Source organism: Nannobrachium achirus (assembly GCF_963921795.1).
Source record: "Nannobrachium achirus genome assembly, chromosome: 20".
Taxonomy (NCBI): Eukaryota; Metazoa; Chordata; class Actinopteri; order Myctophiformes; family Myctophidae; genus Nannobrachium; species Nannobrachium achirus.
Window position 1 is genome coordinate 17,275,297 of NC_137827.1, and position 27,247 is coordinate 17,302,543.

The 27,247-nt window shown below is 42.8% G+C and overlaps 1 protein-coding gene across 2 annotated transcripts in view; it reads left to right on the top strand.

Annotated features, from left to right (window-relative positions):
• Window positions 1-27,247, top strand: part of dnajc17 (DnaJ (Hsp40) homolog, subfamily C, member 17) — a 337,059-nt gene that overhangs the window by 69,329 nt on the left and 240,483 nt on the right. Inside the window, exon 11 of one of the 2 annotated variants that reach the window (XR_013963140.1) lies at window positions 12,343-13,070. Coding sequence is in view for 1 of the 2 variants with exons in the window: in XM_080750698.1 (XP_080606824.1) it covers window positions 12,343-12,459 (117 nt within the window). In the remaining variant the exon portion in view is untranslated. Of the gene's footprint in view, window positions 1-12,342; window positions 13,283-27,247 lie in introns of those variants that run through there. The other variant, XM_080750698.1, reaches the window with a different exon arrangement.

Genomic DNA, 27,247 nt, shown 5'->3' on the forward strand with positions numbered 1-27,247 from the left:
TCATAGTCTTTTAAATAAAATGTAATTTAGTTTTAGTCATAATTTAGTCACCTGAAAGGTTTTCAGTTTTAGTCTAATTTTAGTCGACTAAATATCATAAGATTTTAGGCGACTAAATCTACTTGATTTAGTCAACTAAAATGTATTTTGGCAGGCCTTGATGACTTGTAGATCTGCTATTTTCAGCATGCAACACCTGAGAGCAACCAAACATAAAATGACTCTCTTCAGCACTAGTCCCTCCCTAACGTTTTATTCTAGTTTTTATTTTGTTGACGAAATTGCCAATATATTTAGTCTTAGTTTTAGTCATCACAGCTTAGTTATTATTTAGTTTTTATTTAGTTTTCGTCAGTGAAAAAAACGCAGTCGACAAACGTTTTTCGTCATAGTTTTAGTCGACAAGATCAACACTGATTTGAATGCAGGTTTTGGGCAGTAGGGTGGAAGGAAACTAAAACCTGTCTCTCATACAATGGGTCAAATGAAGCCTATCAATGCTACTCAGTATTTCATCATACAGACTGGTTAAAATAACATTATGATTCATTCAAAATAAGACCCAAATTGTTGCTTTAATACCCACAGTTGGTTAAAATAACATTATGATTCATTCAAAATAAGACCCAAATTGTTGCTTTAATACCCACAGTTTTTTTTACAGCATGGAAGCTGTCCACAATAGGGTCTGTCTGTCTGTCTGTCTGTCTGTCTGTGTCTGTCGGTCTGGAAAACCACTTGATCGATCTGGGCCAAATTTCTCGTGCGTGCTGCCAGTAAGTAGCCCAGTAGTATTTTTCTCATATTGAAAAGAATTCATAGTCTCAGACTCAGGGAAGCCTTAGGGAAGCCACGCCGCTATTAGAGCCTGTCTTGTTTCAAGTGGACAGTAATGAAGTAACCCTATATTTATTTGAGTACTGTACTTTGACTACTGTACTCTTTTTACATTTTCAAGTACTGCATATCGTCGTCGTGGGGTGGAAACCTCGTATCTCCAAGTTTCAAAATGTGTACGTTCTTTCGCAAAGTAAAGCCCTGCTTCGTCATACAAGGCCGTCGCACAAAAGTAGTGAAAACAGCCGATCTACAAGCACACAACGCCTCGCGGTGCGAGGCGTTGTGTGCTTGTAGATCGGCTGTTTTCACTAGTTTAAATCATTATCTGTCAAGATAACAAAAGATCCCTCTCACCCACTCCATAGGGAGTTCGATTTACTTCCCTCTGGTAGACACTATAGAACAGCTTGGGCACACCGTAGCCGTAATATTTTTAAAAATTCATTAATTCCAAATGCCATTAAGGCATTGAATGATGTCATGTCTCGTTGATCTGCCTGTTTCTTCACCTTATATGCCACGGTTGTCCTTCTTGTTGCCTTAAGATGTTTTGTGTGTAAGTGTTTTTGCTGTTTATCTGTCATTTTAATGTTGTCTAAATGTATATGAGACAAAAGACAAATTTCCACACTGTGGACAATAAATGAAACTAACATGATAAATGCAAAACGAACGGTTTTGGACATACAAGGTTTTCACCCGACAACGACGATATGGCAGTCTACTGTACATCAGTCATTGTCTGGGTTGATGTCATCTCGTTTGCTCCGCATAGTGTGTGTGTGGATGAGTCAGCGATGAAACCTCAAGGGGGAGCTCGTAACATAAACCCCGACTCACTCTCTGTCTGGCTGGCTGACTGGCTTAAAGAGAAGTGTTGAGTGACATGCACACGATGAGTTGCGCTAATGCAGCGTGACATTGATTCAGTGACTCTCGGTTTAAGTCCAGTTACCACTGCCCAGTGAATCTCAAAATCTGGGAGGTCTTAAGTTTTGAAAGGTCTTGCACAAGGACAGTTTATCTCTTTTTTCCCCCGTAATCACATAATGTCTATCACATGTTTTTCTCCTCTTGCTGGATTCTTCGAATGAACGCTTCATTTGCGTTTTGCAGAATTTCAAAATCGTAATGTTTTTAATGTACAGTGTGTGTGTGCTTAACCCGTGCAGCGGCGGCGTGCGTCTCTTCGTGAGCGAGGGGTGGGCTGGTCAGCGAGTCTGAGAATGTGTGCTGCCCTGTGTGTCCTGGCTCCGATTCATTAGTAATTATTAAATCAGGGGTTGTGATATTTAGATTGCTTTGAAGGCTGGAGTTCTGGAGTAAACAAAATGTGGAGGGCTTGCATTCCACTGAATGTTTGTTCAGCACATTAAATAGATAAGGGACCACGTTCACATGCCAGATCGGGGGAATGCACAGAGACACGAGGGTGTGCGTGCGTGCGTGCATACATACTCACACGTTCTCACTCGCACACACACACACACACACACACACACACACACACACACACACACACACACACACACACACACACACACAGTGAGCAGACAACTCAAATTAGTGTATTTGGAACCCGTCGTTTAGCTTGTTCTTTCCTCTCCCCCCATAATGTTAGATCTCTTTCTGGCATCTCCCAAGCCGGTTCAGACATTTCACATTCTTATACCAGTCCTGTGGCCCCTCTTGTTTTAATAGCAAATCTGTTGCAATCAGAGGGCTTTTCCCGGAAGGCAACGACGCGAAAGACATAATTCTGCTTTTTACAAAGATGTATTGTTGGATATTAAAGAGGCCAGTCCACCCCACATTTATTCTATTCTAGGAACCCCGAGCTCATCCATCATAGAGAGAAATGCCAGGCCATGGAGAGTTCAAGTCTCCAATGCCATTTCTCTTTTTACTGTTTATTTCCTTTTCTTTAAGGGCTTCCAAAGGCACTCTCAGTTTCTCTCTCTCGTCTCGTTCAGTGGTCCACTCTACATCCCACCTAATATTCCCACCATGCATCAGGCAGTGACAGGCACGTGCACACATAGACATCAAAGGGGGCTTGAGCCCCTGCCCTTTTATCAGTCTGTAAAAAGTGCCCTCTCCAGACCATGAATGCAGTTTTCGCTATGGTGAAAGACATGCAAATGCCCTCTTTTTATGCCATACACAAAGGCAGCATTCAAGAGAATTGCCTTGTTCAAACTCTCCTGAACTTGAATGCATCATCTTATGTTGAAAGAATTGCCCTCTCTGTGTGGAAATCCATGCCGTTATCTCCAGTATTGCCTTTTTTATGCTTAGTTTTGTGTGGTTTCAAGTACTGAAAATAGCCGACCTCCAAGCTCACAACGCGTTGCAGTGTGACGCGTTGTGAGCTTGGAGGTCTGCTATTTTCAATATCTTCACCAAAAGGCCCTTTTTAGAAATGTCAGCCCCTGCCTCTCTAACATTCTTTGCACGTCCCTGCCATGCACACACACACACACACACACACACACACACACACACACACACACACACACACACACACAACTGAGCATAAACGTGCGCACGTCGCACGACATTTGCTCACCACCTCCCTCCGCCCCACACCTCAGACACACACACACACACACACACACACACACACACACACACACACACACAACTGAGCATAAACGTGCGCACGTCGCACGACATTTGCTCACTACCTCCCTCCGCCCCACACCTCAGACACACACACACACACACACACACGCACGCACGCACACAGCGCGCTGACTGCTTTTTCCTTCACACTTTACACTACCCCACTGTAGTGATGGAAACTGTCGGCCACACGCACCCCGCCACCTGCACAGAGCTCATGTAGCGCACATGTACCCTGCAGCAGACCTCGCACACACACTACGTTACCACCACCACACCCTCGGGGGGGAAAGGAAGGCTTCGGTTAAATGTTATTAAAAGAAGATGAAGAGGGAAAACAACACGAGTAAACAGTGATCCTTGTAGCTTGGCTGCCCTTCTGTCCCGATCGGGGTGACCTGCGGGATTTGTAACAGTAGGACCGTGTGTGTGTGTGTGTGTGTTTCTGCGTGTGGAGTTTGATTTTGTTTTTTCTTTCTGTTGAGACGCTTAACTTTCCTGCGAAGTGAAAGGAGGGTCTGTGTTTTGAGTTCCATTTCGGAAACCAGATGGTCATCATCGCAGGATGTGTCTATGTAAATGATAAAACACAGGAAGTTCCATTTTGGGCATGGCCCCGCAATAGCACGGAAGATCCAGTTGTTGTTTGTTCTGCCCCTATAACCGAGACTGTGTGATAAAGCAGAGCTTAATTTATTTTTCTTTTTTGCTTTTAAGTGTGCCTGGTTTTCTAATGAATCACGATTAATCCTCCGGTGCAAAGGCCAGGTTCTTTGTAGCAGAAGAATTCAACCTTGGCTCCAGTCGGCGTGGCATGTGCCTCTACCCTGATGACCGCCCGGCCTGTTTGTTTGACTTTTAGGAGCGCCCGGGCTCTTGCACACACATATCGTCGTTGTCCGATGGAAACCTTGTATGTCCAAAACCGTACGTTTTGTATCTATCGTTTTAAAAATGATCTAAACTAGTGAAAATAGCTGATCTACAAGCACACTACAAGGCTCGTTTTGTGCAATAGTCTTGTGTGATGAACCAGGGCTTTACTTTACGGAAAAACGTACACATTTGAAACTTGGAGATTCGAGGTTTCTGCCCGACAGTGACGATATATATATACATGCACGCACGCACCCACACACACACATTCAGCCACTAATGATCTCCAAATAAGTGTTTGCCTCTCATAAATCACCTACTCCATAGCTTAGTGACACACACAGACACACAGACACCATATACACCCCACACACACACACACACACACACACACACACACACACACACACACACACACACCACACACACGCACACCAGATAAATAGCCCCTTGATTAACTTAACTGGAGTGCATTAGAAGAAGCAGAGATGTCAACCTGGACCACAGAGCTGCAGCTTGCAGAGAGAGGCAAGCCTTGTGTGCTCTTCATCTCTTTGGCTCTGATGTCTGTGGAGTCATCTCTCACTGTGATCATCATCTGTGTGGGAGAACATCTCTCACTGTGATCATCTGTGTGGGAGAACTCAGTCAGACCCTCATCATCACCGGTTATCCAAAACAGAAAGAAAAAACACACAAGCCTCAAACATAAATGAAACTTTTCGTTTGGTGTAATATTCACCTACTCGTTCGACCACTTTCAACCTGCCGTTTTTTTTTTTTTTGATTGATTGAAGAATTTATTAGAAGTTTGCAATAGAAAAAAGTAGTTTCATGACAGTACAAATCACTGGTACAAGGTCAACTAAAAGGAGATCCTAGAAAGCAGAGGCTTATTTCCACAGGAACCACTCTTTAAGTATCTCATATATAACATTGAAAGACAGACGGATAGAACATAGTACTTTGTCTAGGATAATATCAATTTCAAAAGCAGAAAAAGCATAACATCAAATACAAAGGCAGAAGAAAAAAAGGGTGGGGGGGAGCATGGGGGCTTAGTCTATTTACAAGTCACAGGTAGCAGCCGCCTGAAGGTGACTTTTCATACCAATTTTGAAGAAGGCCTATTTTGGCTGTGTCATTATACTGTAGGTTATAGATCTACAGGCTTACGTGTTGCGGTGCGGCGCGTTGCGACTGCGAGCTTGTAGATTGCCCATCTTCACTATCAGGCGAACAGTGAACTATATACTAAGGGCTCAAGAAGTGGTTTAATTGCAGTTTGGATTCAGGATGAAAGGCTAAAGCATGTGAACAGAAACGTTCTAAGACAGTGTTCTTCTGGAGAGAGTTGATCATTTCCCCTTCTGGAAGTGGGGACGGGTCCAAATCACTCACAGGCCTTCATGTTGATCAGGCTGCTTGCTGCAATAAGCACATGCTGTTTGCATGTCCTGCTTTCATCAGTATCTCTGTCTCTCTTGGTGGAAAAAGTACTAACTTTTTCTTACAGTAAGTCAAAAGTAAAAAAGGATATGTAGGTCAGTGGTTCTCAAACTTTGACATTCGAAGGTCTACCCTTAACTTTGACAGTGTACAGATGGAACCAAATGGACCTGTTAGGGTCCATTTGGTTCCATTTGTACACTGTCAGAGTTAGAGACTTGTAAGGGTCAATTTAGACCCACAAAAAGGAACCGGGAGAGTCCCTGAAATCCACTGTGAGAATCACTGATGTAGGTCGTCCATGTTCTCAGCATGTTCGTGAACACGTAATTAAAATAAGAAACATCCGCACTCTCGAAATACGTTTCACAGTTTGTTTTAATGCATCGCAGCAGCAGCAGTCACAGTCTTGGTTGGACGACCTAAGCGGAAACGACCTATAAACGGTATACTATATACAGTATATACTGTGTGTGTGTGTATGTGTAAACGCGGTATATTTATCAGTATAATTCCATACACATACAGTACAATCCCTGTCTATGACGTCGCAGAAGTACATCATCACCATAATATACACCAGTGTAAAAAAGTATAGATGAGTAGAGTAGAAAATGTTTAAAATGTTGATTAAAGGTCCTTCCAAATGTATGTACAGTACAACTATATCCATATCAATAGTTTTGGTGCAAAATACCTGGCTGCCGGTGATTTTTTGTATATTTTTTTCATCACACCCGCGGTGACTCTTTGCACTATACACTCTCGCAAAATTAAAAAAAATATATATATAGTTTAGGCGAAGATCTTAATCTTACGACCAAGTAAGAGGTTTATCATTTGAAATGCCCTTATAGATTCTTCTATGTCAGCAAAACCAAGCAAAAGCTGAAGGTCAGAGTCTCTGAACATAAGAGTGGCATTAGAAATCTTGTTGAAAAGCATCAGCCAGTAGCCAGCCAGGCAAGTCTACTGTATGTCACAGGACATAAGGTTTCATGGGATGAGATTTCAGAGCATTGAAGTGGACAATCCCTTGAAAAGAAGAAGGGATGAGGACCGTTTACTCTCATTATTGGATCGATTTTCTACAGCGTGAATTCCCTCAAGGACTACAGTAAATGTCCCTCATTTACTGTAGTAATTGGTGTTGAATTATATTTGATTAATAAAAACTCCAAGGGTCCGGCCCTTGAGGAATTGGTGTGCCTTACAATTTACAATTTAAGTATTTGTGTTGTGTTATGTTATGTGGTTATCTATTTTTGTTTGACAACGCCAGTGTGCAACAATGCATAAATCTAGCCTTAGCAATGTCTATTGTCAGCCGTTTGATTGTTGTTAGACTTGTATAACTCCTGTTTTATTTGCAGTTTATTGTATTTCTGTTTCTGAACATGAGCTGGTGTGTGTGTGTGTGTGTGTGTGTGTGTGTGTGTGTGTGTGTGTGTGTGTGTGTGTGTGTGTGTGTGTGTGTGTGTGTCTGTGTGTCTGTGTGTCTGTCTGTGCATGCACGGATGGCTATATTTTAACTTTATCAGTCTTTGTGTGATAATTTGCCAAATCAGATTTCCCCTGTGTTCTGTTCCTTTTGTTAGCTGTAATTGGCTTTGTAATCTCATCTTAAATGGCTACAAGTTGTGCGGGTCCAAACAGTAAGTGCTTGCGTGTATCTTGGAGTAACACACAGCTGATCTGACTCCATATGTTACCAGAACACAGTGGCCACCTGCGCTACGGGCTGCCTCCTGCTGTGTGCGTGCGTGCTTGTGCGTGCACATGCTGACTCACACACCCATTGGTGGTGGTGTGAATGATGTCATGGCCTTGGGTCATTCCAGTGTGTTGAAAAAGGTGGTGGAAAAAGATTCAGATTTTTTTTAGTAAATGATTGAACGTCCTGCATGGGTATATAATATCGTTGTTGTCGGGCGTAAACCTCGTATCTCCAAGTTTTAAATTTGTAATTTTTTTCGCAAAGTAAAGCCCTGCTTCATCATACAAGGCCGTCGCACAAAAGTAGTGAAAACAGCAGATCTACAAGCTCACAACGCCTCGCGGTGCGAGGCGTTGTGTGCTTTTACCTCTGAGATGTAGTGGAGTAGAAGTAAAAGTATTGGAACATTGGAAAAATTCCAGTAAAGTACAAATACCTCAAACTTTTACTTAAGTAAATGTACTTGAGATACTGGCCATGTGACGCCATCAGCATGGTTACTCAGCCCATTTTGTGTGTGTGTGTGTGTGTGTGTGTGTGTGTGTGTGTGTGTGTGTGTGTGTGTGTGTGTGTGTGTGTGTGTGTGTGTGTGTGTGTGTGTGTGTGTGTGTGTGTGTGTGTGTGTGTGTGTGTGTGTGTGTGTGTGTGTGTGTGTGTGTGTGTGCGTGCGTGCGTGCGTGTGTGAAAAAAATACAAATAATAATAATAATCATCATATGGATTATGGCATTCCTACTGTAGCCAGTGCATGTATCAATGTCCAGGCAGACAGCAATGTATTGATAGCGGCCTATTCATTCAAAATGAAGAGCAGTGAATCGAAGTGACTTTTCTGTTTCATGTCGATATAATGGGCCGTAAAGTAGCGAACGTATCATCTGATCTTGAACAGAATACACCAGTTTGAAAGACGTGAACATTAATGTTGCAGTGAAATGTTATTCGAGTCAAAACAGAGACTTACTGTTTAATTGTTGCAGCATAATCTCCCTTCTGCGACTCTGTTGCCAAAACACACCGCCTGGGAAAAGGTTTTTTTCTTTTCATACATAGTTCTCTCAAGCGTAATTTTCTTTTTTTATGCGTATACTACTCCCTTGATATATATGGCCCTTGGCTTCCTTGTACTACACAATAGAAGAATCCATTCCAGAATGTTAATTTTACCCTGCAAATAAATGACACTTGCACACTTTGGGGGTTAAAGTTTAACTCTTCAGGTTTTACGATGCAGAAAGAAGCCTTTTGTTGCATTTTGTGATGCATTTACTCTTTCTGGCATCTGTTGTGTTTTTGTAAAGCACACACTCACACACACACGCACGCGCGCACACACGCAGTTACAGAGTGATGCACGGCCAAAACATGTATACGTAGTGTTAGCACCCTGGGCTAGGAAACATCCCCCAGTCCGAGAAGAGATGCGTCACGCTGCCCATCAAGCACCTGTTAATGGTCAGAGCATTAGCCTGGTACAGACCACCACGACCACACAGGCTAAGAATGGGTCAAACTTATACTTAGAGGTGTCATTCAGCGGGTACACCTAAGCCCCTTTTCGACTGCAGCTTTAGCACCACACCACACTACACCACACCACACCGCACCACATAAAAATATCTACATTTTCCATTACACAAAAGTACCCCGACCGGTAAGAAACAAATTGACCCTTTTAACTGTTATTATAATACAATATAAATTTGTATTACAAATATCCTAAATTATAATACACTATAATGGATTATAACTGTGATTATAATACACTATAAAGTATTAATGTATTACTATGATAATTATAATACACTATAATAGATTATGATAGTGGTTATAACACAATAGAATCTATTATCATGTATTACAACTATATCCTGTGTTGAAAAGTCAGTGAGTGATCAGTCATTATGAAGTGTTTGGCCCTGCTTGGCCTAGCTCAGACCTACTCTAGATTGGATACTTTTTAGTACCACGTTTAGTACCACTTTCACACCACTCTACCCAGGTCCTTGTAGTGGAAAACCTGGCACAAGTGGGCGGTGTGGTGTGGAGTGGTGTGGTGTTGGGCCTGTGGAAAATGGGCTTTAGAGGTCTGGCGAGCCTGACATGTCCTGACAATATATCTTGTTTTCAGGTCGGAGATCTGGATGTTTTTTTGCAAAGTAAAGCCCTGCTTCATCATACAAGGCCGTCGCACAAAAGCAAGTGAAAACAGCAGATCTACAAGCTCACAACGCCTCGCAGTGCGAGGCGTTGTGTGCTTGTAGATCTGCTGTTTTCACTAGTTTAAATCATTTTTAAAATGATAAATGAAAAACGAACATTTTGGACATACAAGGTTTTCACCCGACAACGACGATATTTAAATGGATTTCGTTATTCAAAGAAATGGCTTTCTCTGGCCTGTAGTAGGCGCACTACAGTGGAGTGGCCAGTAGAGGGCAGGGTACAGCAGAGGTGTTGTTGGGGGGGGGGGGGGCGTGGGGTAGGGGTTGGGGGGGGGGGGGAGAGGTATACACACCCTTCTGTTTAGCCGAATTGAAGATGCAAAGAGTTGTTTATTTACCTAATGGCGTTCGCGTGATATTTCATAGTTACGTGTCAGACCAGGGCTTGAGCTCACATTACTGGAATGATAATAGCAGGCTCTCCGCAATCCAGGGGCAAAGGAGGGAGAGAGAGAGAGAGAAGACAAGAAGAGTGCTTCCCCTCACCAGCCCACTTCTCTTCCTCCTCCACTAATCTCTCTCTCTCTCTCTATGTCTCTCTCCCTATCTCAGCACATAGATGTTGGAGTTCCCTGTGATCTTTTCCAGATGCTCTTCTCGCTCCACCGTGCACGCTCACCAGACCTCTGCTTTCCTCCTCCTCGTCTTCCTCTTACACTGATCTCTCTCTCTCTCTCTCTCTCTCCCACTGTCCTTCATGCGCGCGCGCACACACACACACGCACACGCACGTACACACGCACGCACATACACGCACACGCACACTCTTTTGCAGCTCACTGTCTTGTTAAAGAGACACTTCCTTGGCACGGCAGCCTTCCTTCCATCTAATCCCATAAAACAATGGTTTACTCTGTGGACACTTTAACCGCTCGCCCCTTACACTACGGGATTATGGACTGCGCGTGTGTGTGTGTGTGTGTGTGTGTGTGTGTGTGTGTGTGTGTGTGTGTGTGTGTGTGTGTGTGTGTGTGTGTGTGTGTGTGTGTGTGTGTGTGTGTGTGTGTGAGAGAGAGAGAATGCTGATGGGAGAATATTTTGTTCATATATGTTGATGTATACATACTTGTACAGTATGTGCGTGGACAAGTAGTGGCGTGTGTGTATCTGGCAGTGGTGGAAAAAGTACTCACATATTTTACTTAAGTAAAAGTATCAATACTACAGTATAGAAATACTCTGTTACAAGTAAAAGTCAGGAATTCAAAATGTACTTGAGTAAAAGTATGAAAGACGCGTTGTGAGCTTGTAGATCGGCTATTTTCAAATAGCAAGTGGTTAATTTATGTTTTATAAGATTATAATTTATATCTGCAAAGTAACTAAAGTTTTCAAATAAATGTAGCGGGGTAAAAGTACAATATTTGGATCCAAAAAGTAAAAGTATTGGAAATTGGAAATACTCAAGTAAAGTACAAATATCTCAAAATTGTCCTTAAGTACATTACTTGAGTACATCTTACTTTGTTACTTTACACCACTGGTGTCTGGTCTCTGTTCCAACGCGGTTGGCCAACTGTGGCCACTGTTATTCACCGAGAGATTTCACCATAACTCTCTCGGCTCAGTCCCTTCAAAGCAAACTGAGACACACACACACGGAAGGAGCTTCGCCCAGGCCATCACCAGGCTCAATCCCAGCATCTATTTTGCTGCTCGGTGATCTCAGGCAGCGGAATTACTCTGTCACAGTCACTCCTCCACGCCTGCCACCACCATGCACGCTCAAGCCTGCCGTCACCCCGCCGCTTATGGTGATGAGAGTTCCCTACCCTCCTCCCCTCCTGCGGACTGGACTCGGTCGCGAAAGCAAACACACAAAACGGCAGACTGTGTAGCGACCGACCGACCCGGCGGTGTCATTCACTCCGTGTTGACATTCCCGCTTCCCGCCGCGTTTACGAGACTACGGTATATGACGCGTCACATGACTGCTTGACTCATTCAGTATACCGTAAATTCCTGTAATGGTATAATGGGATATTAAGCCTCGGTTTTCCCCTCCGTTTCTTCAATGTTGACGCTCTTGTTGTTTTACACTGGACTTTTAGAAACAGATTTTTTGTGTGCTCATTCCCACCACCCCCCACCTTTATATACTTTATTGCAGGGGTCTTCAACGTTTTCAGGCCAAGGACCCCTTAGTTGAGAGAGAGATGAAGCAGGGACCCCCCACAACCTTTTCATAGATTCCATATAGTCTCATCGTTTGACAGCACGATCATTAGTGTATTTTGGATTCAAGTCGATTTGTGTTTCCAGATATTTAACCACTTGACCGTCAATACTTAAGAAACTTGACCTTTCGCTCTGTACTTAGTGTGCTCTTTTTCCCTTCTAGTGAGCTCTTTTTGGCAAAGAGATTTGGTAGAGTGAAAAAATACTGTATCAAGTACATTATTTCCAGGTCTGTTACTTTGACAAATTACAGAGGGTTTAAATGGTACCGGATATGTAACTCAACAATTAAAAAGGTAAATTGATCGCAGTGCATGACAGACTGACGGAGGATAATTTCACGCTTTTTTATCACGATAAACGATAATGGCGATTATTGTCCCATCCCTACTGGCTAATTGTGTGCTGACGCTGTGGCCGTTTCCCCCGCAGGGCTCTCTGAGCAACGAGCGAGACTACGAGAGCGTGGTGCTGATGCGGGTGAGGCAGGCCGCCGAGCGCCAGAGGCTGATAGAAGAGATGCAGAGGCAGGACGAGGAGGAATGCTAACGGCAAGAACCAGCTGGAACCACCCCGAACCAGCACTGAAATACCACCCATCAATATGTCCGTACACGGACAAAATGTGTCCGTGGTAAGACTTGTCCTTCCTTGTCCGTGGCGAATACTAGATCCAGTTTTAGTTTTTACACACCGTTTATTTATGACCTTATTTTTATCATAAGACCCAATTACTTAATGCCAAGTCGCAAGGTTTTCTTAGCCTGGGTGCCAGCCCGTTCGGTCCATTCCGCGTTTTGTTTTGTCTCTCCGCATCACAGTCTGGAAATGATTCAGTTGACGCATTTCCGAACGTCAGTTGTGACCTAGGCGACGTCGTTGCTGATGAATCAGAGTTAGGGTTAGGGTAGCTACGTCATCAGCCAGTCAATACACACTGGTGTATTTGTCCCGCCCCGGGTGGATTTCCACTCGCTTTCTATGTCCCACCTCCCCTTGGAGATGTGAGGCTTTCCAGACTGGTACGGAGAGACGAAACAAATCGCGGAGCGGAGCGAACAGGCTGGCACCCAGGCTAAGGTTTTCTTCCGAACACACTGATATATATTTAGGAGTGGTTCTCAAATGTTTTATTTACAAGAACCCCCTTAACTCTGAGAGTGTACAAATGGAACCAAATGGACCCATAAGGGTCCATTTGGTTACAGACCTGCTGTGGTCATTCAGGGCTGTGTTTCTGTTAATATTAGTGTCCACTCACTTTGTATGTCCGTGACAAAAATGGAATCTTTACAAAAATATCCACCACTAGCCAGCATGGCGATGGCCCCTGGACCTGTCCCCCTGCCTGATTGTAAGCGGGGTTACAAATACGTGGCTTTAGTTTCGTAAAGCCTCTTAGGTGTGCATTTTTTTTTTTTGGTTCTTTTGATATCGTATGTGATAAAATAATGTACAGTAGTGAGAAAATAAACATGTTGAACAAGTGTATGGCCTCAAATTGTAATGTTTCCTCAATCGCTCATACTCACTGGTTTTTCTAGGAGACAGGAGAAGGCCCTGTGCGGAATTCAGGTTCAAGCTGTCTGTTCGTAGAGGTGGTTGTGAGTTATCAAATTCCCTATCTGAGTATATCTGAGTATATTGGCCCGAATCATTTCTCTAAATCATTCAGACCGTTAACCTATCAGGGGGCGTTAATCCCCGTTCTGTGTATTGCAAACGCAGCCAGGGGAGATTGGCCGTGCAACACTACCGCGTAATCTAAATACTATAATCATGTAATTTGCATCTGTCAGTTAACATTCAGTTTTAAACTTTTGACAGTTCATTACCTCCTCGTCGCAGCCAAGAGGGAGAAATATAAAATCGTTCATTTTCTGATGTCTCTATACTGTATACCCGGGGTATACGGTAGATCCCTGTGAAACGAGTCGAGTATTGTAACGGTCCAAACCGCAGACCGTGCGATGTGACTGTGAGGAAATCATGTCTGCTCCATGTAAAAACCCAGCAATCAGGGCCTACGATTGGAACACTAGGTAGGTTTTTATGGGAATTCCTGTGGGCTCACGTGATGAAAAGTGAATAGACTCCGGAGGCCCGGCCATTATAGAGCTTGGTGGTTATGGTGATTGTTCCTTGGGCTTTGTGTACAGTATATCTGAAGCTCTGCTCCAAATTGCAGAGGCCCCCGGGTGGGGGTGGGTGGGGGGGGGGGGGCGAGGCCAGGGGCGTCACAAGGGGGGGGGGGGAGTGGGACTGAGTTACCAGGGCCCAAGGTGGAGGGGCCTGGAATTCTTATAAATTAGCTATTGAAAAATAGCAGATACTGTATACAAGCTCACAAGTGCCGCGCTGCGAGCTTGTAGTTCTGCTATTTTTGAAAAGTCGTGAAAATGTGTGCAAATCTTTGAATATACTGTATGTATTTCTTAAGCGAACATTTGTAACTCAAATTTTGCTTCTGGGGGGGTCCGTGGAACTAAATATTTTCAGATGGGGGTCCGTGGCCAAATACATATCATTTTGGTGGTCCTTCACATGAAAAGGTTTGAGTACCACTGACATAGAAACATAGGTTTTTCAAAAGAATATTTTGAAATATTCAGACTGCACAAACTTTCAAGATTTTTCAAAAATAGCAGATCTACAAGCTCGCAGCTTTATATCTGCTATTTTTCAATAGTTAAAGCACAAAATGTGAGTGAATCCTTGTACCCGGGGCCCAGAATTTGGTGTGACACCCCTGGGCGAGGCTGAACCCAGTGCTGTGCTGGACTGTGTCCTGCTCTGTGGTATGGCACGTTTTGAAACGTCCCAAACGTCTTTGTATGTTTGGCAAGTCTCCCCGATGCAAATCACCCATATATAACATCTGTGCTGCCAGCAACACATCATGCCAACACTGAACCACTGGTTTTATTACGCTAAAAGAGGCGAGAGGATTGTGTACGCTCACATGCAAAGAACCCCCCTTTTGGACTAATATACAGTATGCGTGAACTATACTTAAGCCCTGTATACTCCGTTGTACAACAAATATAGGGAAGATAGCCGATATACTGGCTCAGGTGCATGATGCGATTGCGATGCATTGTGAGATTGAAGTAGGGGTGGGCGATAAGGAAAAATACAACATCACGATATTTAATAAGCTGTATCACGATACACGATTTTATCACGATTTTTTTTCACGTTGTTTTTTATGGTTATTTTTCAAGTTACTTGACAAAAACTAGACTTTCTGGGTTCCTTTTGGGAGGTCTAAATTGAACTTTACAAGTGAAACCAAATGGACCCTGTAGCAACTCATAATGTAATAACGGCTCATAATGTAATAAGCGCTCATAATGTAATAAGAAAAATGTAATAAAAACTCTTAATGTAATAATCAGCTCATAATGTAATAAGAAAATGAGTGCATAACGTAATAATGGATTTTTCAATAATGTAATAATGTAATAATGTGTTACATTAAGAACCTCCACATAGGAGGCTCATAATGTAATAAAACTTCATAATGTAATAATGTATTTTTTATTACATTATGAGCTGATTATTACATTATGAGCTTTTATTACATTTTAATTATTACATTATGCGCTTGTTTTTTATTACATTATGAGCTGATTATTACATTATGAGTTTTTATTACATGTTTTTATTACATTATGAGCCCTTATTACATTATGAGTTGTTACACACCCTGCCAACTTTGTTGATGAAGAATGGAGCAACTATCTGCTAAACATGCAGCAAATGAATACATTTGCTGCATGCTAGGGGCGCTAGGGGCGCAGCGCTGCTGCCGACCCGTGTCTCATCTCTCTGTCTCGTCTTTTGTTTTGTTATGTTTTATGTTGTTTTAAGTGATCGAGCCCGCATTCTCTTTTTGGCAAAATGAAGTTCAACGTCGGTATGATACTTTGGCTGGTTATGTGCCTCCTCGGTTGTTTAATCGCTGAGGTATGGAGCTTGAATGGAAAAGTCGGCGTCCTCATCTACACCCGGGACCAGCTGTTGTTGCTCAGGCATCCAGTCAGAGCGGCAGACTATGATTTTGACTCGCTGGATATAAAGTATCCAGAACTCAAAAATACCGGAACGCGAAAAGGGACTAAAATAAAGAAAAGAGGCTCGAGAGGTGGAGTGAGACAACGGCTGTGGAGACGCGACAGCAGACACCCCTTGCCGGTAATAACTTTGTCTAATGTTAACACATTGACCAACAAGATGAATGAACTACTTGCTAAAGTCCAATATGACAGCAAGTTTAGACTGAGCAATCTCATCTGTTTCACAGAAACCTGGTTGAAAGAAGATTCGCCAGACCTGATTATTACATTATGAGCTTTTATTACATTTTAATTATTACATTATGCGCTTGTTTTTTATTACATTATGAGCTGATTATTACATTATGAGTTTTTATTACATGTTTTTATTACATTATGAGCCCTTATTACATTATGAGTTGTTACACACCCTGCCAACTTTGTTGATGAAGAATGGAGCAACTATCTGCTAAACATACGATAAGGGCTGACCGTGACTTAAACGTGTCGCGGAAATCTACTGGCGGTGGCATGTGTGTCTATGTGGATGAACGCTGGGCTACTCAGTACACCGTCCGGGAACGCGAATGCACACATGACTATGAAATCCTGGTGGTCTCCTTTCGCCCTTTCTACCTACCAAGAGAGTTCGGCCAGATTACAATCATACTGGTCTATGTACCCGGTCCGGACTGGGTGGGAGCTGCAGCTAGGATAGCCGAGAGCTATAACACCGCTCTGTCCCGTGCACCTAACCAACCCGTCCTTTTGCTCGGGGATTTCAACTCTTGTGACCTGTCCGATCACCTGCCCAACCTACATCAGTACGTGGACTGTCCGACCCGCCTGGAACGCACTTTGGATAAGTGCTATGGCAACATACCAGACGCCTATAAAGCCATCAGCAGGCCTGCCTTGGGGAAGTCCGACCATAAGGTCATACATCTTCTTCCACATTATAGGGCTAGGCTGAGACGGGAAAAGACAGTGACCAAGGACATTGTGACCTGGACAGATGACTGTAGGGAGGAAATGAGATGTGAGTTGGAAACTACTGACTGGCTATTTCTGAACTCATGTGACACCCCTCATGAACGAATTGACACCTTTACATCCTATGTGTTGTTTAATGAAAGTAAAATCATGCAAACTAAAACTGTTAAAATATTCCCTAATAACAACTTATGGATGTCTAGTGATCTGAAGGGATGCATTCGTGAGCAAAAACGTGCTTTTAAAAATGGTAATGTTGAGTTAGTTAGAGAAAAGAGATGTGAACTAAGATCTAAACTGACAAAGGCAAAAATAGAATACAAGAACAAAGTGGAGCACCACTATTTTTCAGGAAATGCCAAGAAGGCATGGGAAGGTCTAAATGTGATGATGGGTAGGGAAACTAAGCAAAAGCATACCCCCCTGTCACACCCCTCTCCATCTTTTGCAAATGAGTTAAACATCTTTTTTAGTCGTTTCGATAAGAATGACTTCAGTGCTGAGCGTGATAGTGTGTGTAGGTCCATTCCAGAGTATGTTCCTATTACACTCAATGAACATGAAATCGTAGCCAGCTTGTCTTGTATTAAGCCTAGCTCTGCCCCTGGGCCAGATGGCCTGAGAGGTAGAGTTTTGAAAGAAAATATTTATGAACTTAAAGGTATTCTCTTGGTGCTTTTTCAGTACCTGCTTGATTCTTTAACTATGCCTAATGGATGGAAAATGTCTTGCATTGTACCTCTTCCCAAAAAACCTGGAGCCACTGAATTAAAAGACTTCAGGCCCATTGCCCTTACCTCCATCTTGGGAAAATGTTTTGAGAGAGTTATAAGCAGACAAATTACAGCATCTGTTTCTAACCGCTTAGATCATCTCCAATTTGCATATAAAAGTCAGAGGGGAACTGATGATGCAACTGTCAGCCTGGTTAACACCTTGACTAAGCATGTCCAGGTCCCCACTTGCTTTGCCAGGGTCCTCTTTATTGATTTCACTTCGGCCTTTAACAGCATGCAGATACACACTCTCCTGCAGAGACTCATTGATCTGGGGGTAAATGGGGGTATTATACATTTGGTCAGAGATTTTCTCTCTAACCGCCCTCAACAAGTCCGTGTCAACGACACTCGGTCCGACATCACTGTGCTTAACACAGGTGCTCCTCAGGGGACAATTTTATCACCCTTACTTTTCTCCTTGTATACTAACGAATTCCAATTAGATCTGGAGAAGTTTAGTCTCTTTAAGTATGCTGATGATATGGCCTTGGTTGCCTTACTAGAGGAGGAGGATACAGCTGGAGAAGAAGCATACAGAAAACAAGTATCTTCTCTCCATAACTGGTGTGATGTAAGCTCCTTGGAGATGAATATATCAAAAACAAAGGAACTGGTCATTTATGAAAAGAACCCTGTGCAACCCCTTATAATTAAGGGACATAATGTAGAGATAGTAAACAACTTTAAATATCTAGGCACTATAATTGACAGCAACCTTAACTTCAAGGACAACACTGACTATATTTTTAAATCCTGTAACCAACGTCTCCACCTTTTACGCAAGCTCAACTCTTTCAGGGTGAGCAAGCACATTATGGAAACGGTTTATAAGAACCTCATAGAGGGAATCTTAACCTTCAACATGGCAATGTGGTACGGTAATCTTAACCTACAAGGTAGAGGCAAGCTGCAGAGAATAGTAAATCTGGCATCAAAAATCATAGGGAAAAAACAAAAACTATTAAGTTGTATCTACAATGAAGTGGTTAGTAAAAAGACTGTCAAGATAATAAATGACCCCTCTCACCCACTCCATAGGGAGTTCGATTTACTTCCCTCTGGTAGACGCTATAGAACAGCTTGGGCACACCGTAGCCGTAATATTTTTAAAAATTCATTCATTCCTAATGCCATTAAGGCAATGAATGAAGTCATGTCTCGCTGATCTGCCTGTTTTTTCCAACATATACCATTGTTGTCCTTCCTGGTTGCCTTAAAGATGCTTTGTGTCATTGTGTGTAATTGTTTGTTGTTGTTATCTGTTTTAATGTTGTAATTGTATATGAGATATGAGACAAAAGACAAATCTCCACATTGTGGACAAATAAATGAAACTAACTAACTAACTAACATATGGGGATCATTCAGCTGTACAAAGAGCATCCACAATGTTCAACATACAGTTTGTGATTGTATCGACACTGGGTGTTGATGCAACATCGATAATATCCTCATGTGGTCAGTATGACGACAGTCTGCCATTGCTAGTTCTGGGCCACTTTGCCGAAGGTCATCATGGGGACCATTATGTAAGCCTTGATGGACCAGTCACACACTTGATTCAAAGAGCGCACCACTTCGATCTGTCCAGACTTAGGGCCAGAGTGAGGTACCGGGTCAGGGCCAGAGTGAGGGCCTTACGGCGAGAGTGAGGGCCAGATTTAGGGCCAGAGCAGGGCAGGATTTACCCTTCATGGTGCCCTGTGCTTGGACCTAGTTTGAAAGTCTTCAATCAATCAATCAATCAATCAAGGATAGATAGCACCTTAACTCTGCAGCCGCACTGAGGTGCTCCAACACAATAGTGCACCAGTTCTTTTAGAGTTGTGCATACTACAGTAGTATCCACCTAACGTTTCTTCAAAACCCTTAAGTGTAACCAGTCATTACAGACAGCAACGTTAGCTTAGCTCATGTGAATATCTTTTGTTTACAGTTGATCCTCTGGTGCCCCCTGTGGTTGTTGATGCCCTGTGCTTCAGCACGTCAAGCCCTATTATAAATCCGGCCCTGGGCCAGAGTGAGGGACAGAGTCAGGGCCAGAGTGAGGGCTAGACTTAGGACCAGAGTGAAGGACAGATCAAAGTGCTGCGCTCTCCTTCTGCTTCCTGGACTCTTTGAATCAAGTGTGTGACTGGTCCATCAAGGCTTACATAATGGTCCCCATGACCTTCGGCAAAGTGGCCCAGAACTAGCAATGGCAGACTGTCGTCATACTGACCACATGGGGATATTATTGATGTTGCATCAACATCCAGTGTCGATACAACCACAAACTGTATGTTGAACATTGTGGATGCTCTTTGTACAGCTAAATGATCCCCATATGTATTCATTTGCTGCATGTTTAGCAGATAATTGCTCCATTCTTCATCAACAAAGTTGGCAGGGTGTGTCTCATGTAATAAGGGCTCATAATGTCATAAAAACATGTAATAAAAACTCAAAATGTAATAATCAGCTCATAATGTAATAAAAATCACACCCGTGTGAAGTGGAGCTGTGTGTGTGTGTGTGTGTGTGTGTGTGTGTGTGTGTGTGTGTGTGTGTGTGTGTGTGTGTGTGTGTGTGTGTGTGTGTGTGTGTGTGTGTGTGTGTGTGTGTGGATCATGTGTACCGATTTTTGTGACATTTGAAGAAAATATGTAGGAAAAGGAGCAAAAAGTGTGTTTTGGAGAAAATTCAAGATGGCGGAAAATCTAGCATGGCGCAAATGGGCGTGGCCTATATGGGGAGATGCGTCATGACCCAAGGAATCCAGGGAAAAAATATTTTTAATTTTTCGACCTACGGTTCAAGAGTTACAGGCCAAAACGTAAAGTGGGGTGTTATAGCGCCACCATGAGGCCAAATGACACAATTATTTTTTATTTAATCCTTGAAATCATTATGAACCTCCTCTCCAAGTCTTGAAACTGTAGCCCCTGTGGTTTGCGAGAGACAAATAATTGAATGTGAGTTAAGTCAATGGGGAAAATTAATTCACTAATAAATTAATATCAATTAAACTATAGAACCTTTCTCTTAGAAAAGTAATAGCCCACGATTCCCGAGTAAGCCGGTCGATTTGACATATGGCGCGAGTGTGTGGTGGCAAAACTGTGGGACTAGTTACGCGCCGAAGTTTAGGAAGTTCAGGCTACATACAGACACACAGACAGACACACACACAGACCCACACAGCCACGTATAGGGAGCCTGTGTTTCACACAGCTCCAAAAACAAGTGCATAATGTAATAATTAAAATGTAATAAAAGCTCATAATGTAATAATCAGCTCATAATGTAATAAAAAATACATTATTACATTATGAAGTTTTATTACATTATGAGCCTCCTATGTGGAGGTTCTTAATGTAACACATTATTACATTATTACATTATTGAAAAATCCATTATTACGTTATGCGCTCGTTTTTTTATTACATTATGAGCTGATTATTACATTATGAGTTTTTATTACATTTTAATTATTACATTATGAGCCTTTATTACATTATGAGCCCTTATTACATTATGAGTTGCTACAGACCCTTACGGGTCCATTTGGTTTCATTTGTATACTGTCAGAGTTAAGTGGAGACCTTGACATTTTAAAGTTTGAGAACTACTGATTTAGACCAAAATGCAGGTTTAAATTGAATTCGGCAATGAATCTCTGTATTAAGAATTAAACAAGATTTTTTACAAGGCTCCCTCAATTGTATCACGGTATATATGATACTTCTGAAAAGGCATATCGTGGAGACATTGTATCGTCTCAAAGATAATTATCACCATATCACCCACCCCTAGATTGAAGATATTTTTTGACAAATAACATGCCCAAAATAGGGACGCCAGGTTGAAAGTGCTGAAGTCCTTGTAAACATGTCACAGGTGTGGGTTTAAATTATTTTTCTCCCCTCATAATACATCTCTGAAGGAACCTTGCGTTGTGTTTTCTTTGGTTTCCTGCTTAAGTGCTGACATTTTTACCATCGAGCTAATATCCCCAGAGTGGGGCAGGCCTGCTTGCTTACTCGGTGGATAAATTGAATCTTGACCATCATCAGGTCAACACATTTTGTGTCAGAGCCTCCTGTGTCTAGGTGAGACTGACATGGGAGTCGCTCTCCATTCCGACATGTCGCCACTCCGAAATTGACTTCTAATTGTCGGAGTGGCGACACTCCCATAGGGGTTAAGTTTAGGGTTAGGGTTAGAGATAGGGTTAGTGTCGGAATGGAGACATGTCGGAAAGGAGTCGGAGTGGCGGGATGCACCCGACTGACATGACGTTTGACACAATCTAAATCAGTGTTTCTCAAATGGGGGTACGTGTACCCCTAGTGGTACGCAGAGGTACAACAGGGGGTACTTGAGAGAAAATGGAAACATTTATTTTACTGTTATGTTTAATGATAAAACATTGACAAATGTATACGAACCTGGTGCTCTATAAAGCTTTAAACCAAATTAAGTACACATTTTACTGAATAGAAAACAGACTACTCACTTTTATTCTCAACATATTGACATAAAAAACTGGACTTTTGATTTCAGTATTTTCTAATCAAAATGTTGTTGATTAAAGGGGGTACTTGGATTCAGCAATCAGGAAAAGCCTAACCCTAACCCTAAACCCTAACCTCAGTGGGGGTATTTCTGAATAGGGGTGTTTCTAAGTAGGGGTGTTTCTGAATAGAGGGCTGCCCCCAAAAGGGTTAGAAAAGGGGGTACTGAAGCCCAAAAAGTTTGAGAACCACTGATCTAAATTGTCTCGATAGAAGAGCAGGGAGACAAAATATACGTTATAAGTAGTTAACAACCTTCCTAATCAATCCTTTTAGGAATGTCCTTTGGCATGCCACTCTCTCCTCTTATTATTCTTTTTTTTGTTCAAGGTTTTTTTATTATTTTTACAACTTGTATATATGAATTCACAAAAACGTACAAAAGATGATGTATTTTACCCCCCCCACCCCCCCAAAGTTCCCGCTCCGAAAGAGCCACAACCCTGGTGTCTTGTACCCTTATCAAAAGAAAAGAAAAAAGAATAATAATCATAATGATAATAAGAAAAAAACAAGGTCAATAGGTACATTTACATGAACAAGAGAGCACAGTAAAGATTATCATTAAAATGAGTAAAGTAAAAAAATATATATATATACATATATACATAAATATAATAAAATAAAAATAAAAATAAAAAACAACACAATGGGGTCAGTATGATTAGTTGATGTCAGCAGCCCTCATCCTCTCAATATGTGTTAAGAAAGGTTTCCTCTTATTATTCTAAGCTGTTTACACAACATATTCCTACAAGATGCTGTGTGTATTCCCCGGTGGATGTTCCCTCCGAGGCGACCAACAGGCCGCTGCAAATTGTTGTCGGCGTGACCCACATTAAGTCAGACCCTGCAGTGCCCGCACCAGACCGCTGCGGTCTCCCTCGCCGGGTTTTGCAAGAGTTTTGCCCTCTTTCTGCGGGGAACATCTATTCTACCCCATTCCAAATAGACTTATTTGCCTGTCCCTTGGGGGTGTGAGGACTGAGGAGGGGTTGCTATGGTGTAATGGCACGTCTCTGTTCATGGGGCAGAGCTGTGCTCGGCTGAGCTTCCTCCTGTCATCGAGTTATTTAGGAGCGTCATGGCAAGCTCCGCAGCATCCAACCCCCAGTCATCCATCTCCCCGCCACTCCTGCCGCTGCCTCGCCGTGGCCCGTTACACAACGGCCAGCTGTGTAGCGGCGGCGGCGGCGGTGTGGTGGGAGACATCTGCTCCTCTCCTCCTGCAAAATCCCCTCATCAGATGGTTTTGTTTATGCACAGGGCCTCTCTTCATATCCCGGCAATGTGAAAGGGGTGGAGGAGGAGAGAGAGAAAAAAAAGAAACTCTTGAATCACACAAACTGTGTCCAAAATGACAACAGAGGAAATACAATTACACAAAACACATTTGCCCGCCAAACTCTCTGCCCCCAAGACCACGATGGCTTTGCGCTGCATGCAAAGCATGATGGGATATGGCGGGCACTCTGATTGAAGGATGCAGGGTAACCCTGCTGCGAGCGAGGCTGATTTATACTTCGTCCAAACGACCATGTCCTGGCGTGCGACAAAGATGGCTTTTTTTGTTTTTCTGTTGTAAATACGTGAATTTCTCGTTGTAAGATGTGGTCGTTCGATGAAGTGCAAATGAGCCCTCAGAAATCCCTCACGGCGCTATCTTCCTCGCCTCTCTCTCTCTCACCCCGGTATCCCTCACACGAGAGCTGGCAGGTTGGAGGATGCCGGCGAAAGTCTGGAATCTCTGCGCTCCACTGCTGGGAAACAACCAGACGCGTTTGATCTTTCTAGTGGCGGTGGAGTGCCAAGTCATGTCTGAAGTAACGGGGCTTGGCGAGGTTTTGGCTGCGAGATGACTGGCTAAGGGATCTGGTTTGTGGGTTCGTGATCCGGGCTGGCCCCAGACACGCGTTGGCAGACCCGGGGCTGTAAATGAGGCTGTAATGGAACCACCCAGCGTGGCTGGCTCTCGTGGGCAAACACATCCAGTCCGCAGGTCCGTTGTGCTGTCATCATTGGTGGGGTATACAAACATCCCTTTGAGATGAGCATCCCTTTGAGGCCGACAGTGAAGGGTTTTTCATATGCATCCGTCATGCCTAGTAGGGCTGGGCGATATGACTTCAAATCAATATCACGGGTGTTTCTAACTTTTGACTCAATTGTGATTAATGAATGATTTATTTTTTAAATAGCACCTCTACTATTGTCTACTGTGACTATTTTCAAAAAATGTTGTGCACCACCATTGTACAGCGAAGTAAGTCAGTGGTTAATAAGACTAATAGATTTAGTTGATTATAAAAAAATACGATGTGTTAATGTAATATACTGTATAAAAAACGTGTTTTATTCAGGTATAAGCTGGTTATTGTTCTAAATATCGGTTTTCGTTATATTTTCGATTCATTGCCCGGCCCTTAAAGGCCCACTTCACCTCTGGGACAACCAGATCTTATTTTATTGTTGTTTGGGACACGATCAACACAATCCTGAGTTATTTTCTGTGTTCAATCTGTGTTTTGAGATATTTTAGTATTTCAGCATGACTAGTGATGCATTTTGCATCAAATGAGCAGCATCATATGATGCAAAAAGCATCACTAGTCATGCTGAAATACTAAAATCTGGTTGTCCCAGACACAGATATAAAGAGCTAGATGCCTCGTTCGCCTCTGCAGTTAATTGGAGCGATGTGCAAAAGTTCTAGGTCGGACTTCCTGGAAAAAACTAACGCTGTCAGTCAAAGTGACTACTGGCCAATCACAGCGTGTCTTGTCCGGGACTTATCCAAGGACTACAATTCAATTCAACAGAGCCAGTTCCGATGTTGCGCTGCTCAGCTGTTCTTACAGGCTGCATACGTAAAGACCAGCCCCCACATGCCTCTGATTGGCTTACCGACTTCTGTATGTGTGACACAGGCGAAAGCAATGAACACGGAAGCGATGAAGATTCCCTTAGTTGCTCAATGCATACGCCCCCTAGCAAAAGGAGGCGTCTACCTTTCTATGTCTATGGTCCCAGAGGTGAAGTGGGCCTTTAAGTTGTGCCTAGCAATTCATTTTCACTGAGAGGCAAACAGGCAGGTATATGTGGGTGCGTGATTGTGTAGAATGTGATGAGCGTGTTCCTATGCAACACATACAGTAGGAATGCGTCTTTTCACAGGAGGAGCATAATGTGACCCTGCAGATCCAAGCGAGTATGCAGGGCAGGCGCTGTGTCGCTACCCATGTGAGAAGCGCTTAACACAGTAATTGCCGTTCAAATTCGACCGTCGAGTGCTTTTCCCGACTTAAGTCGGGATATAATGTTTCCTATTGTAAACCTTAGCGTGCCGTCTGTGGCACCCGGCACTGATGCAAAAACTCAAATTCACATAATTCTTCGGGAGATGTAGTCATCCGGAAATGAAAACCACCGTTTTACTGCAATGGATTGCTGTGAAGGAAACTGGATTTATCTCGTAATCTATCTCCAGTTCATGTTCTTGTTTAAAGCAAGCCCGTCTACGGACCATAACAAAAGCATGGATGGCCGCGGTTGTACATTTTTCTCTTCTGGGTGAAAGAGAACACGACCATTGCGGCCGAGCGGAAGCAATCAGATTACATTTGGACCGGTGGTGCGTTCAAGGAGCCTCGGAAATAAACCCCAGTAGAATCCACTGAATTAATTAATGATAATACCGGCAATAGATGTGTTAAGGGCTGAAATTGAACTTACAGGTACCTTGACTTAGTGCATAACCTGTAGGTCACTGTAGGTGTCGTATTGGCTCTCATTCTTTGCAGTAAATATTGAGTTACAAATACTTTTTTATAAATACTTTTATTATGAATATATCATTATTACATAATGTGATTCACTTTATTCCATTACAAGCATAAGATACACATACAAAAATTTCACATTGCACAGCATGGAGGTAAAAGCTGTGATCTAGCACAGGTCTCCAAACTTCATGTCACAGACCCCAACATTTTCCTTCAGGCCATGAATCCCAATTTTGAATGGTTTTGTCCCATGGACAGTTCACCCTTTGTCAGCCTTCTGATTGGTCCCTAACTGACCAACCAGCAGGCTCTTTCTGTGTTGTCCCGCCCTGGTTCCGCCTTTTTTATGTTGAATTTGCTAAAACACAACTTTTGGAGAAATAAAAACATTTAAAAACATGCCTATTATGCACCTGAGAGGCTCCTTTTTTACTGAAACCAAGTTTAAAATGAGAATTGAATAAACAGAATAACAATAAAAAACAACTGAATTTCAATGGTAGTGGATGGAGAGAAAGGACTTTCGTCCCACCAAGTCACAGCAACCAATGCGTGCGAAGAGGGGCGGGACAACGCGCAAGACTTGACAAAGGGTGAATTGAACAATAGTGACATTAAACTACTTAATTAGGCTGGAGTCCCCCTGGAACCTCCTCGATGATCCCTGGGCCCCAGTTTGAAAACCACTGATCTATCAGAATGTCATGTTTAATTTGATTTGACACAGGAGAGGACTGGTCCTTGTACTGTTGACTTGTACTGTGTGTGATCAGATGGTAAATATTTGTTTTTAGACAAATCCTCCGGGAAAATTTAACTTTGGATTGGAATTGATTTCTATTCGCCATGCTCATGGATGCCTGGGTCACTAATAGTGGTGAACAGTCAACAACACCAACACGAGACACAACACAATGGAACATTACGTACTTTACATACTCTCTGGAATGTATTTTTGTTTCATTTTGTCCTCGTCGCGTGGAAACCTTGTATCTCCTAGTATCAAATTTGTATGTTCTTTCGCACAGTAAAGCCCTGCTTCATCATACAAGGCCGTTGCACAAAAGTAGTGAAAACAGCAGATCTACAAGCACACGACGCCTCGCACCGCGAGGCGTTGTGTGCTTGTAGATCGGTTGTTTTCACTAGTTTAAATCATTTTTAAAATG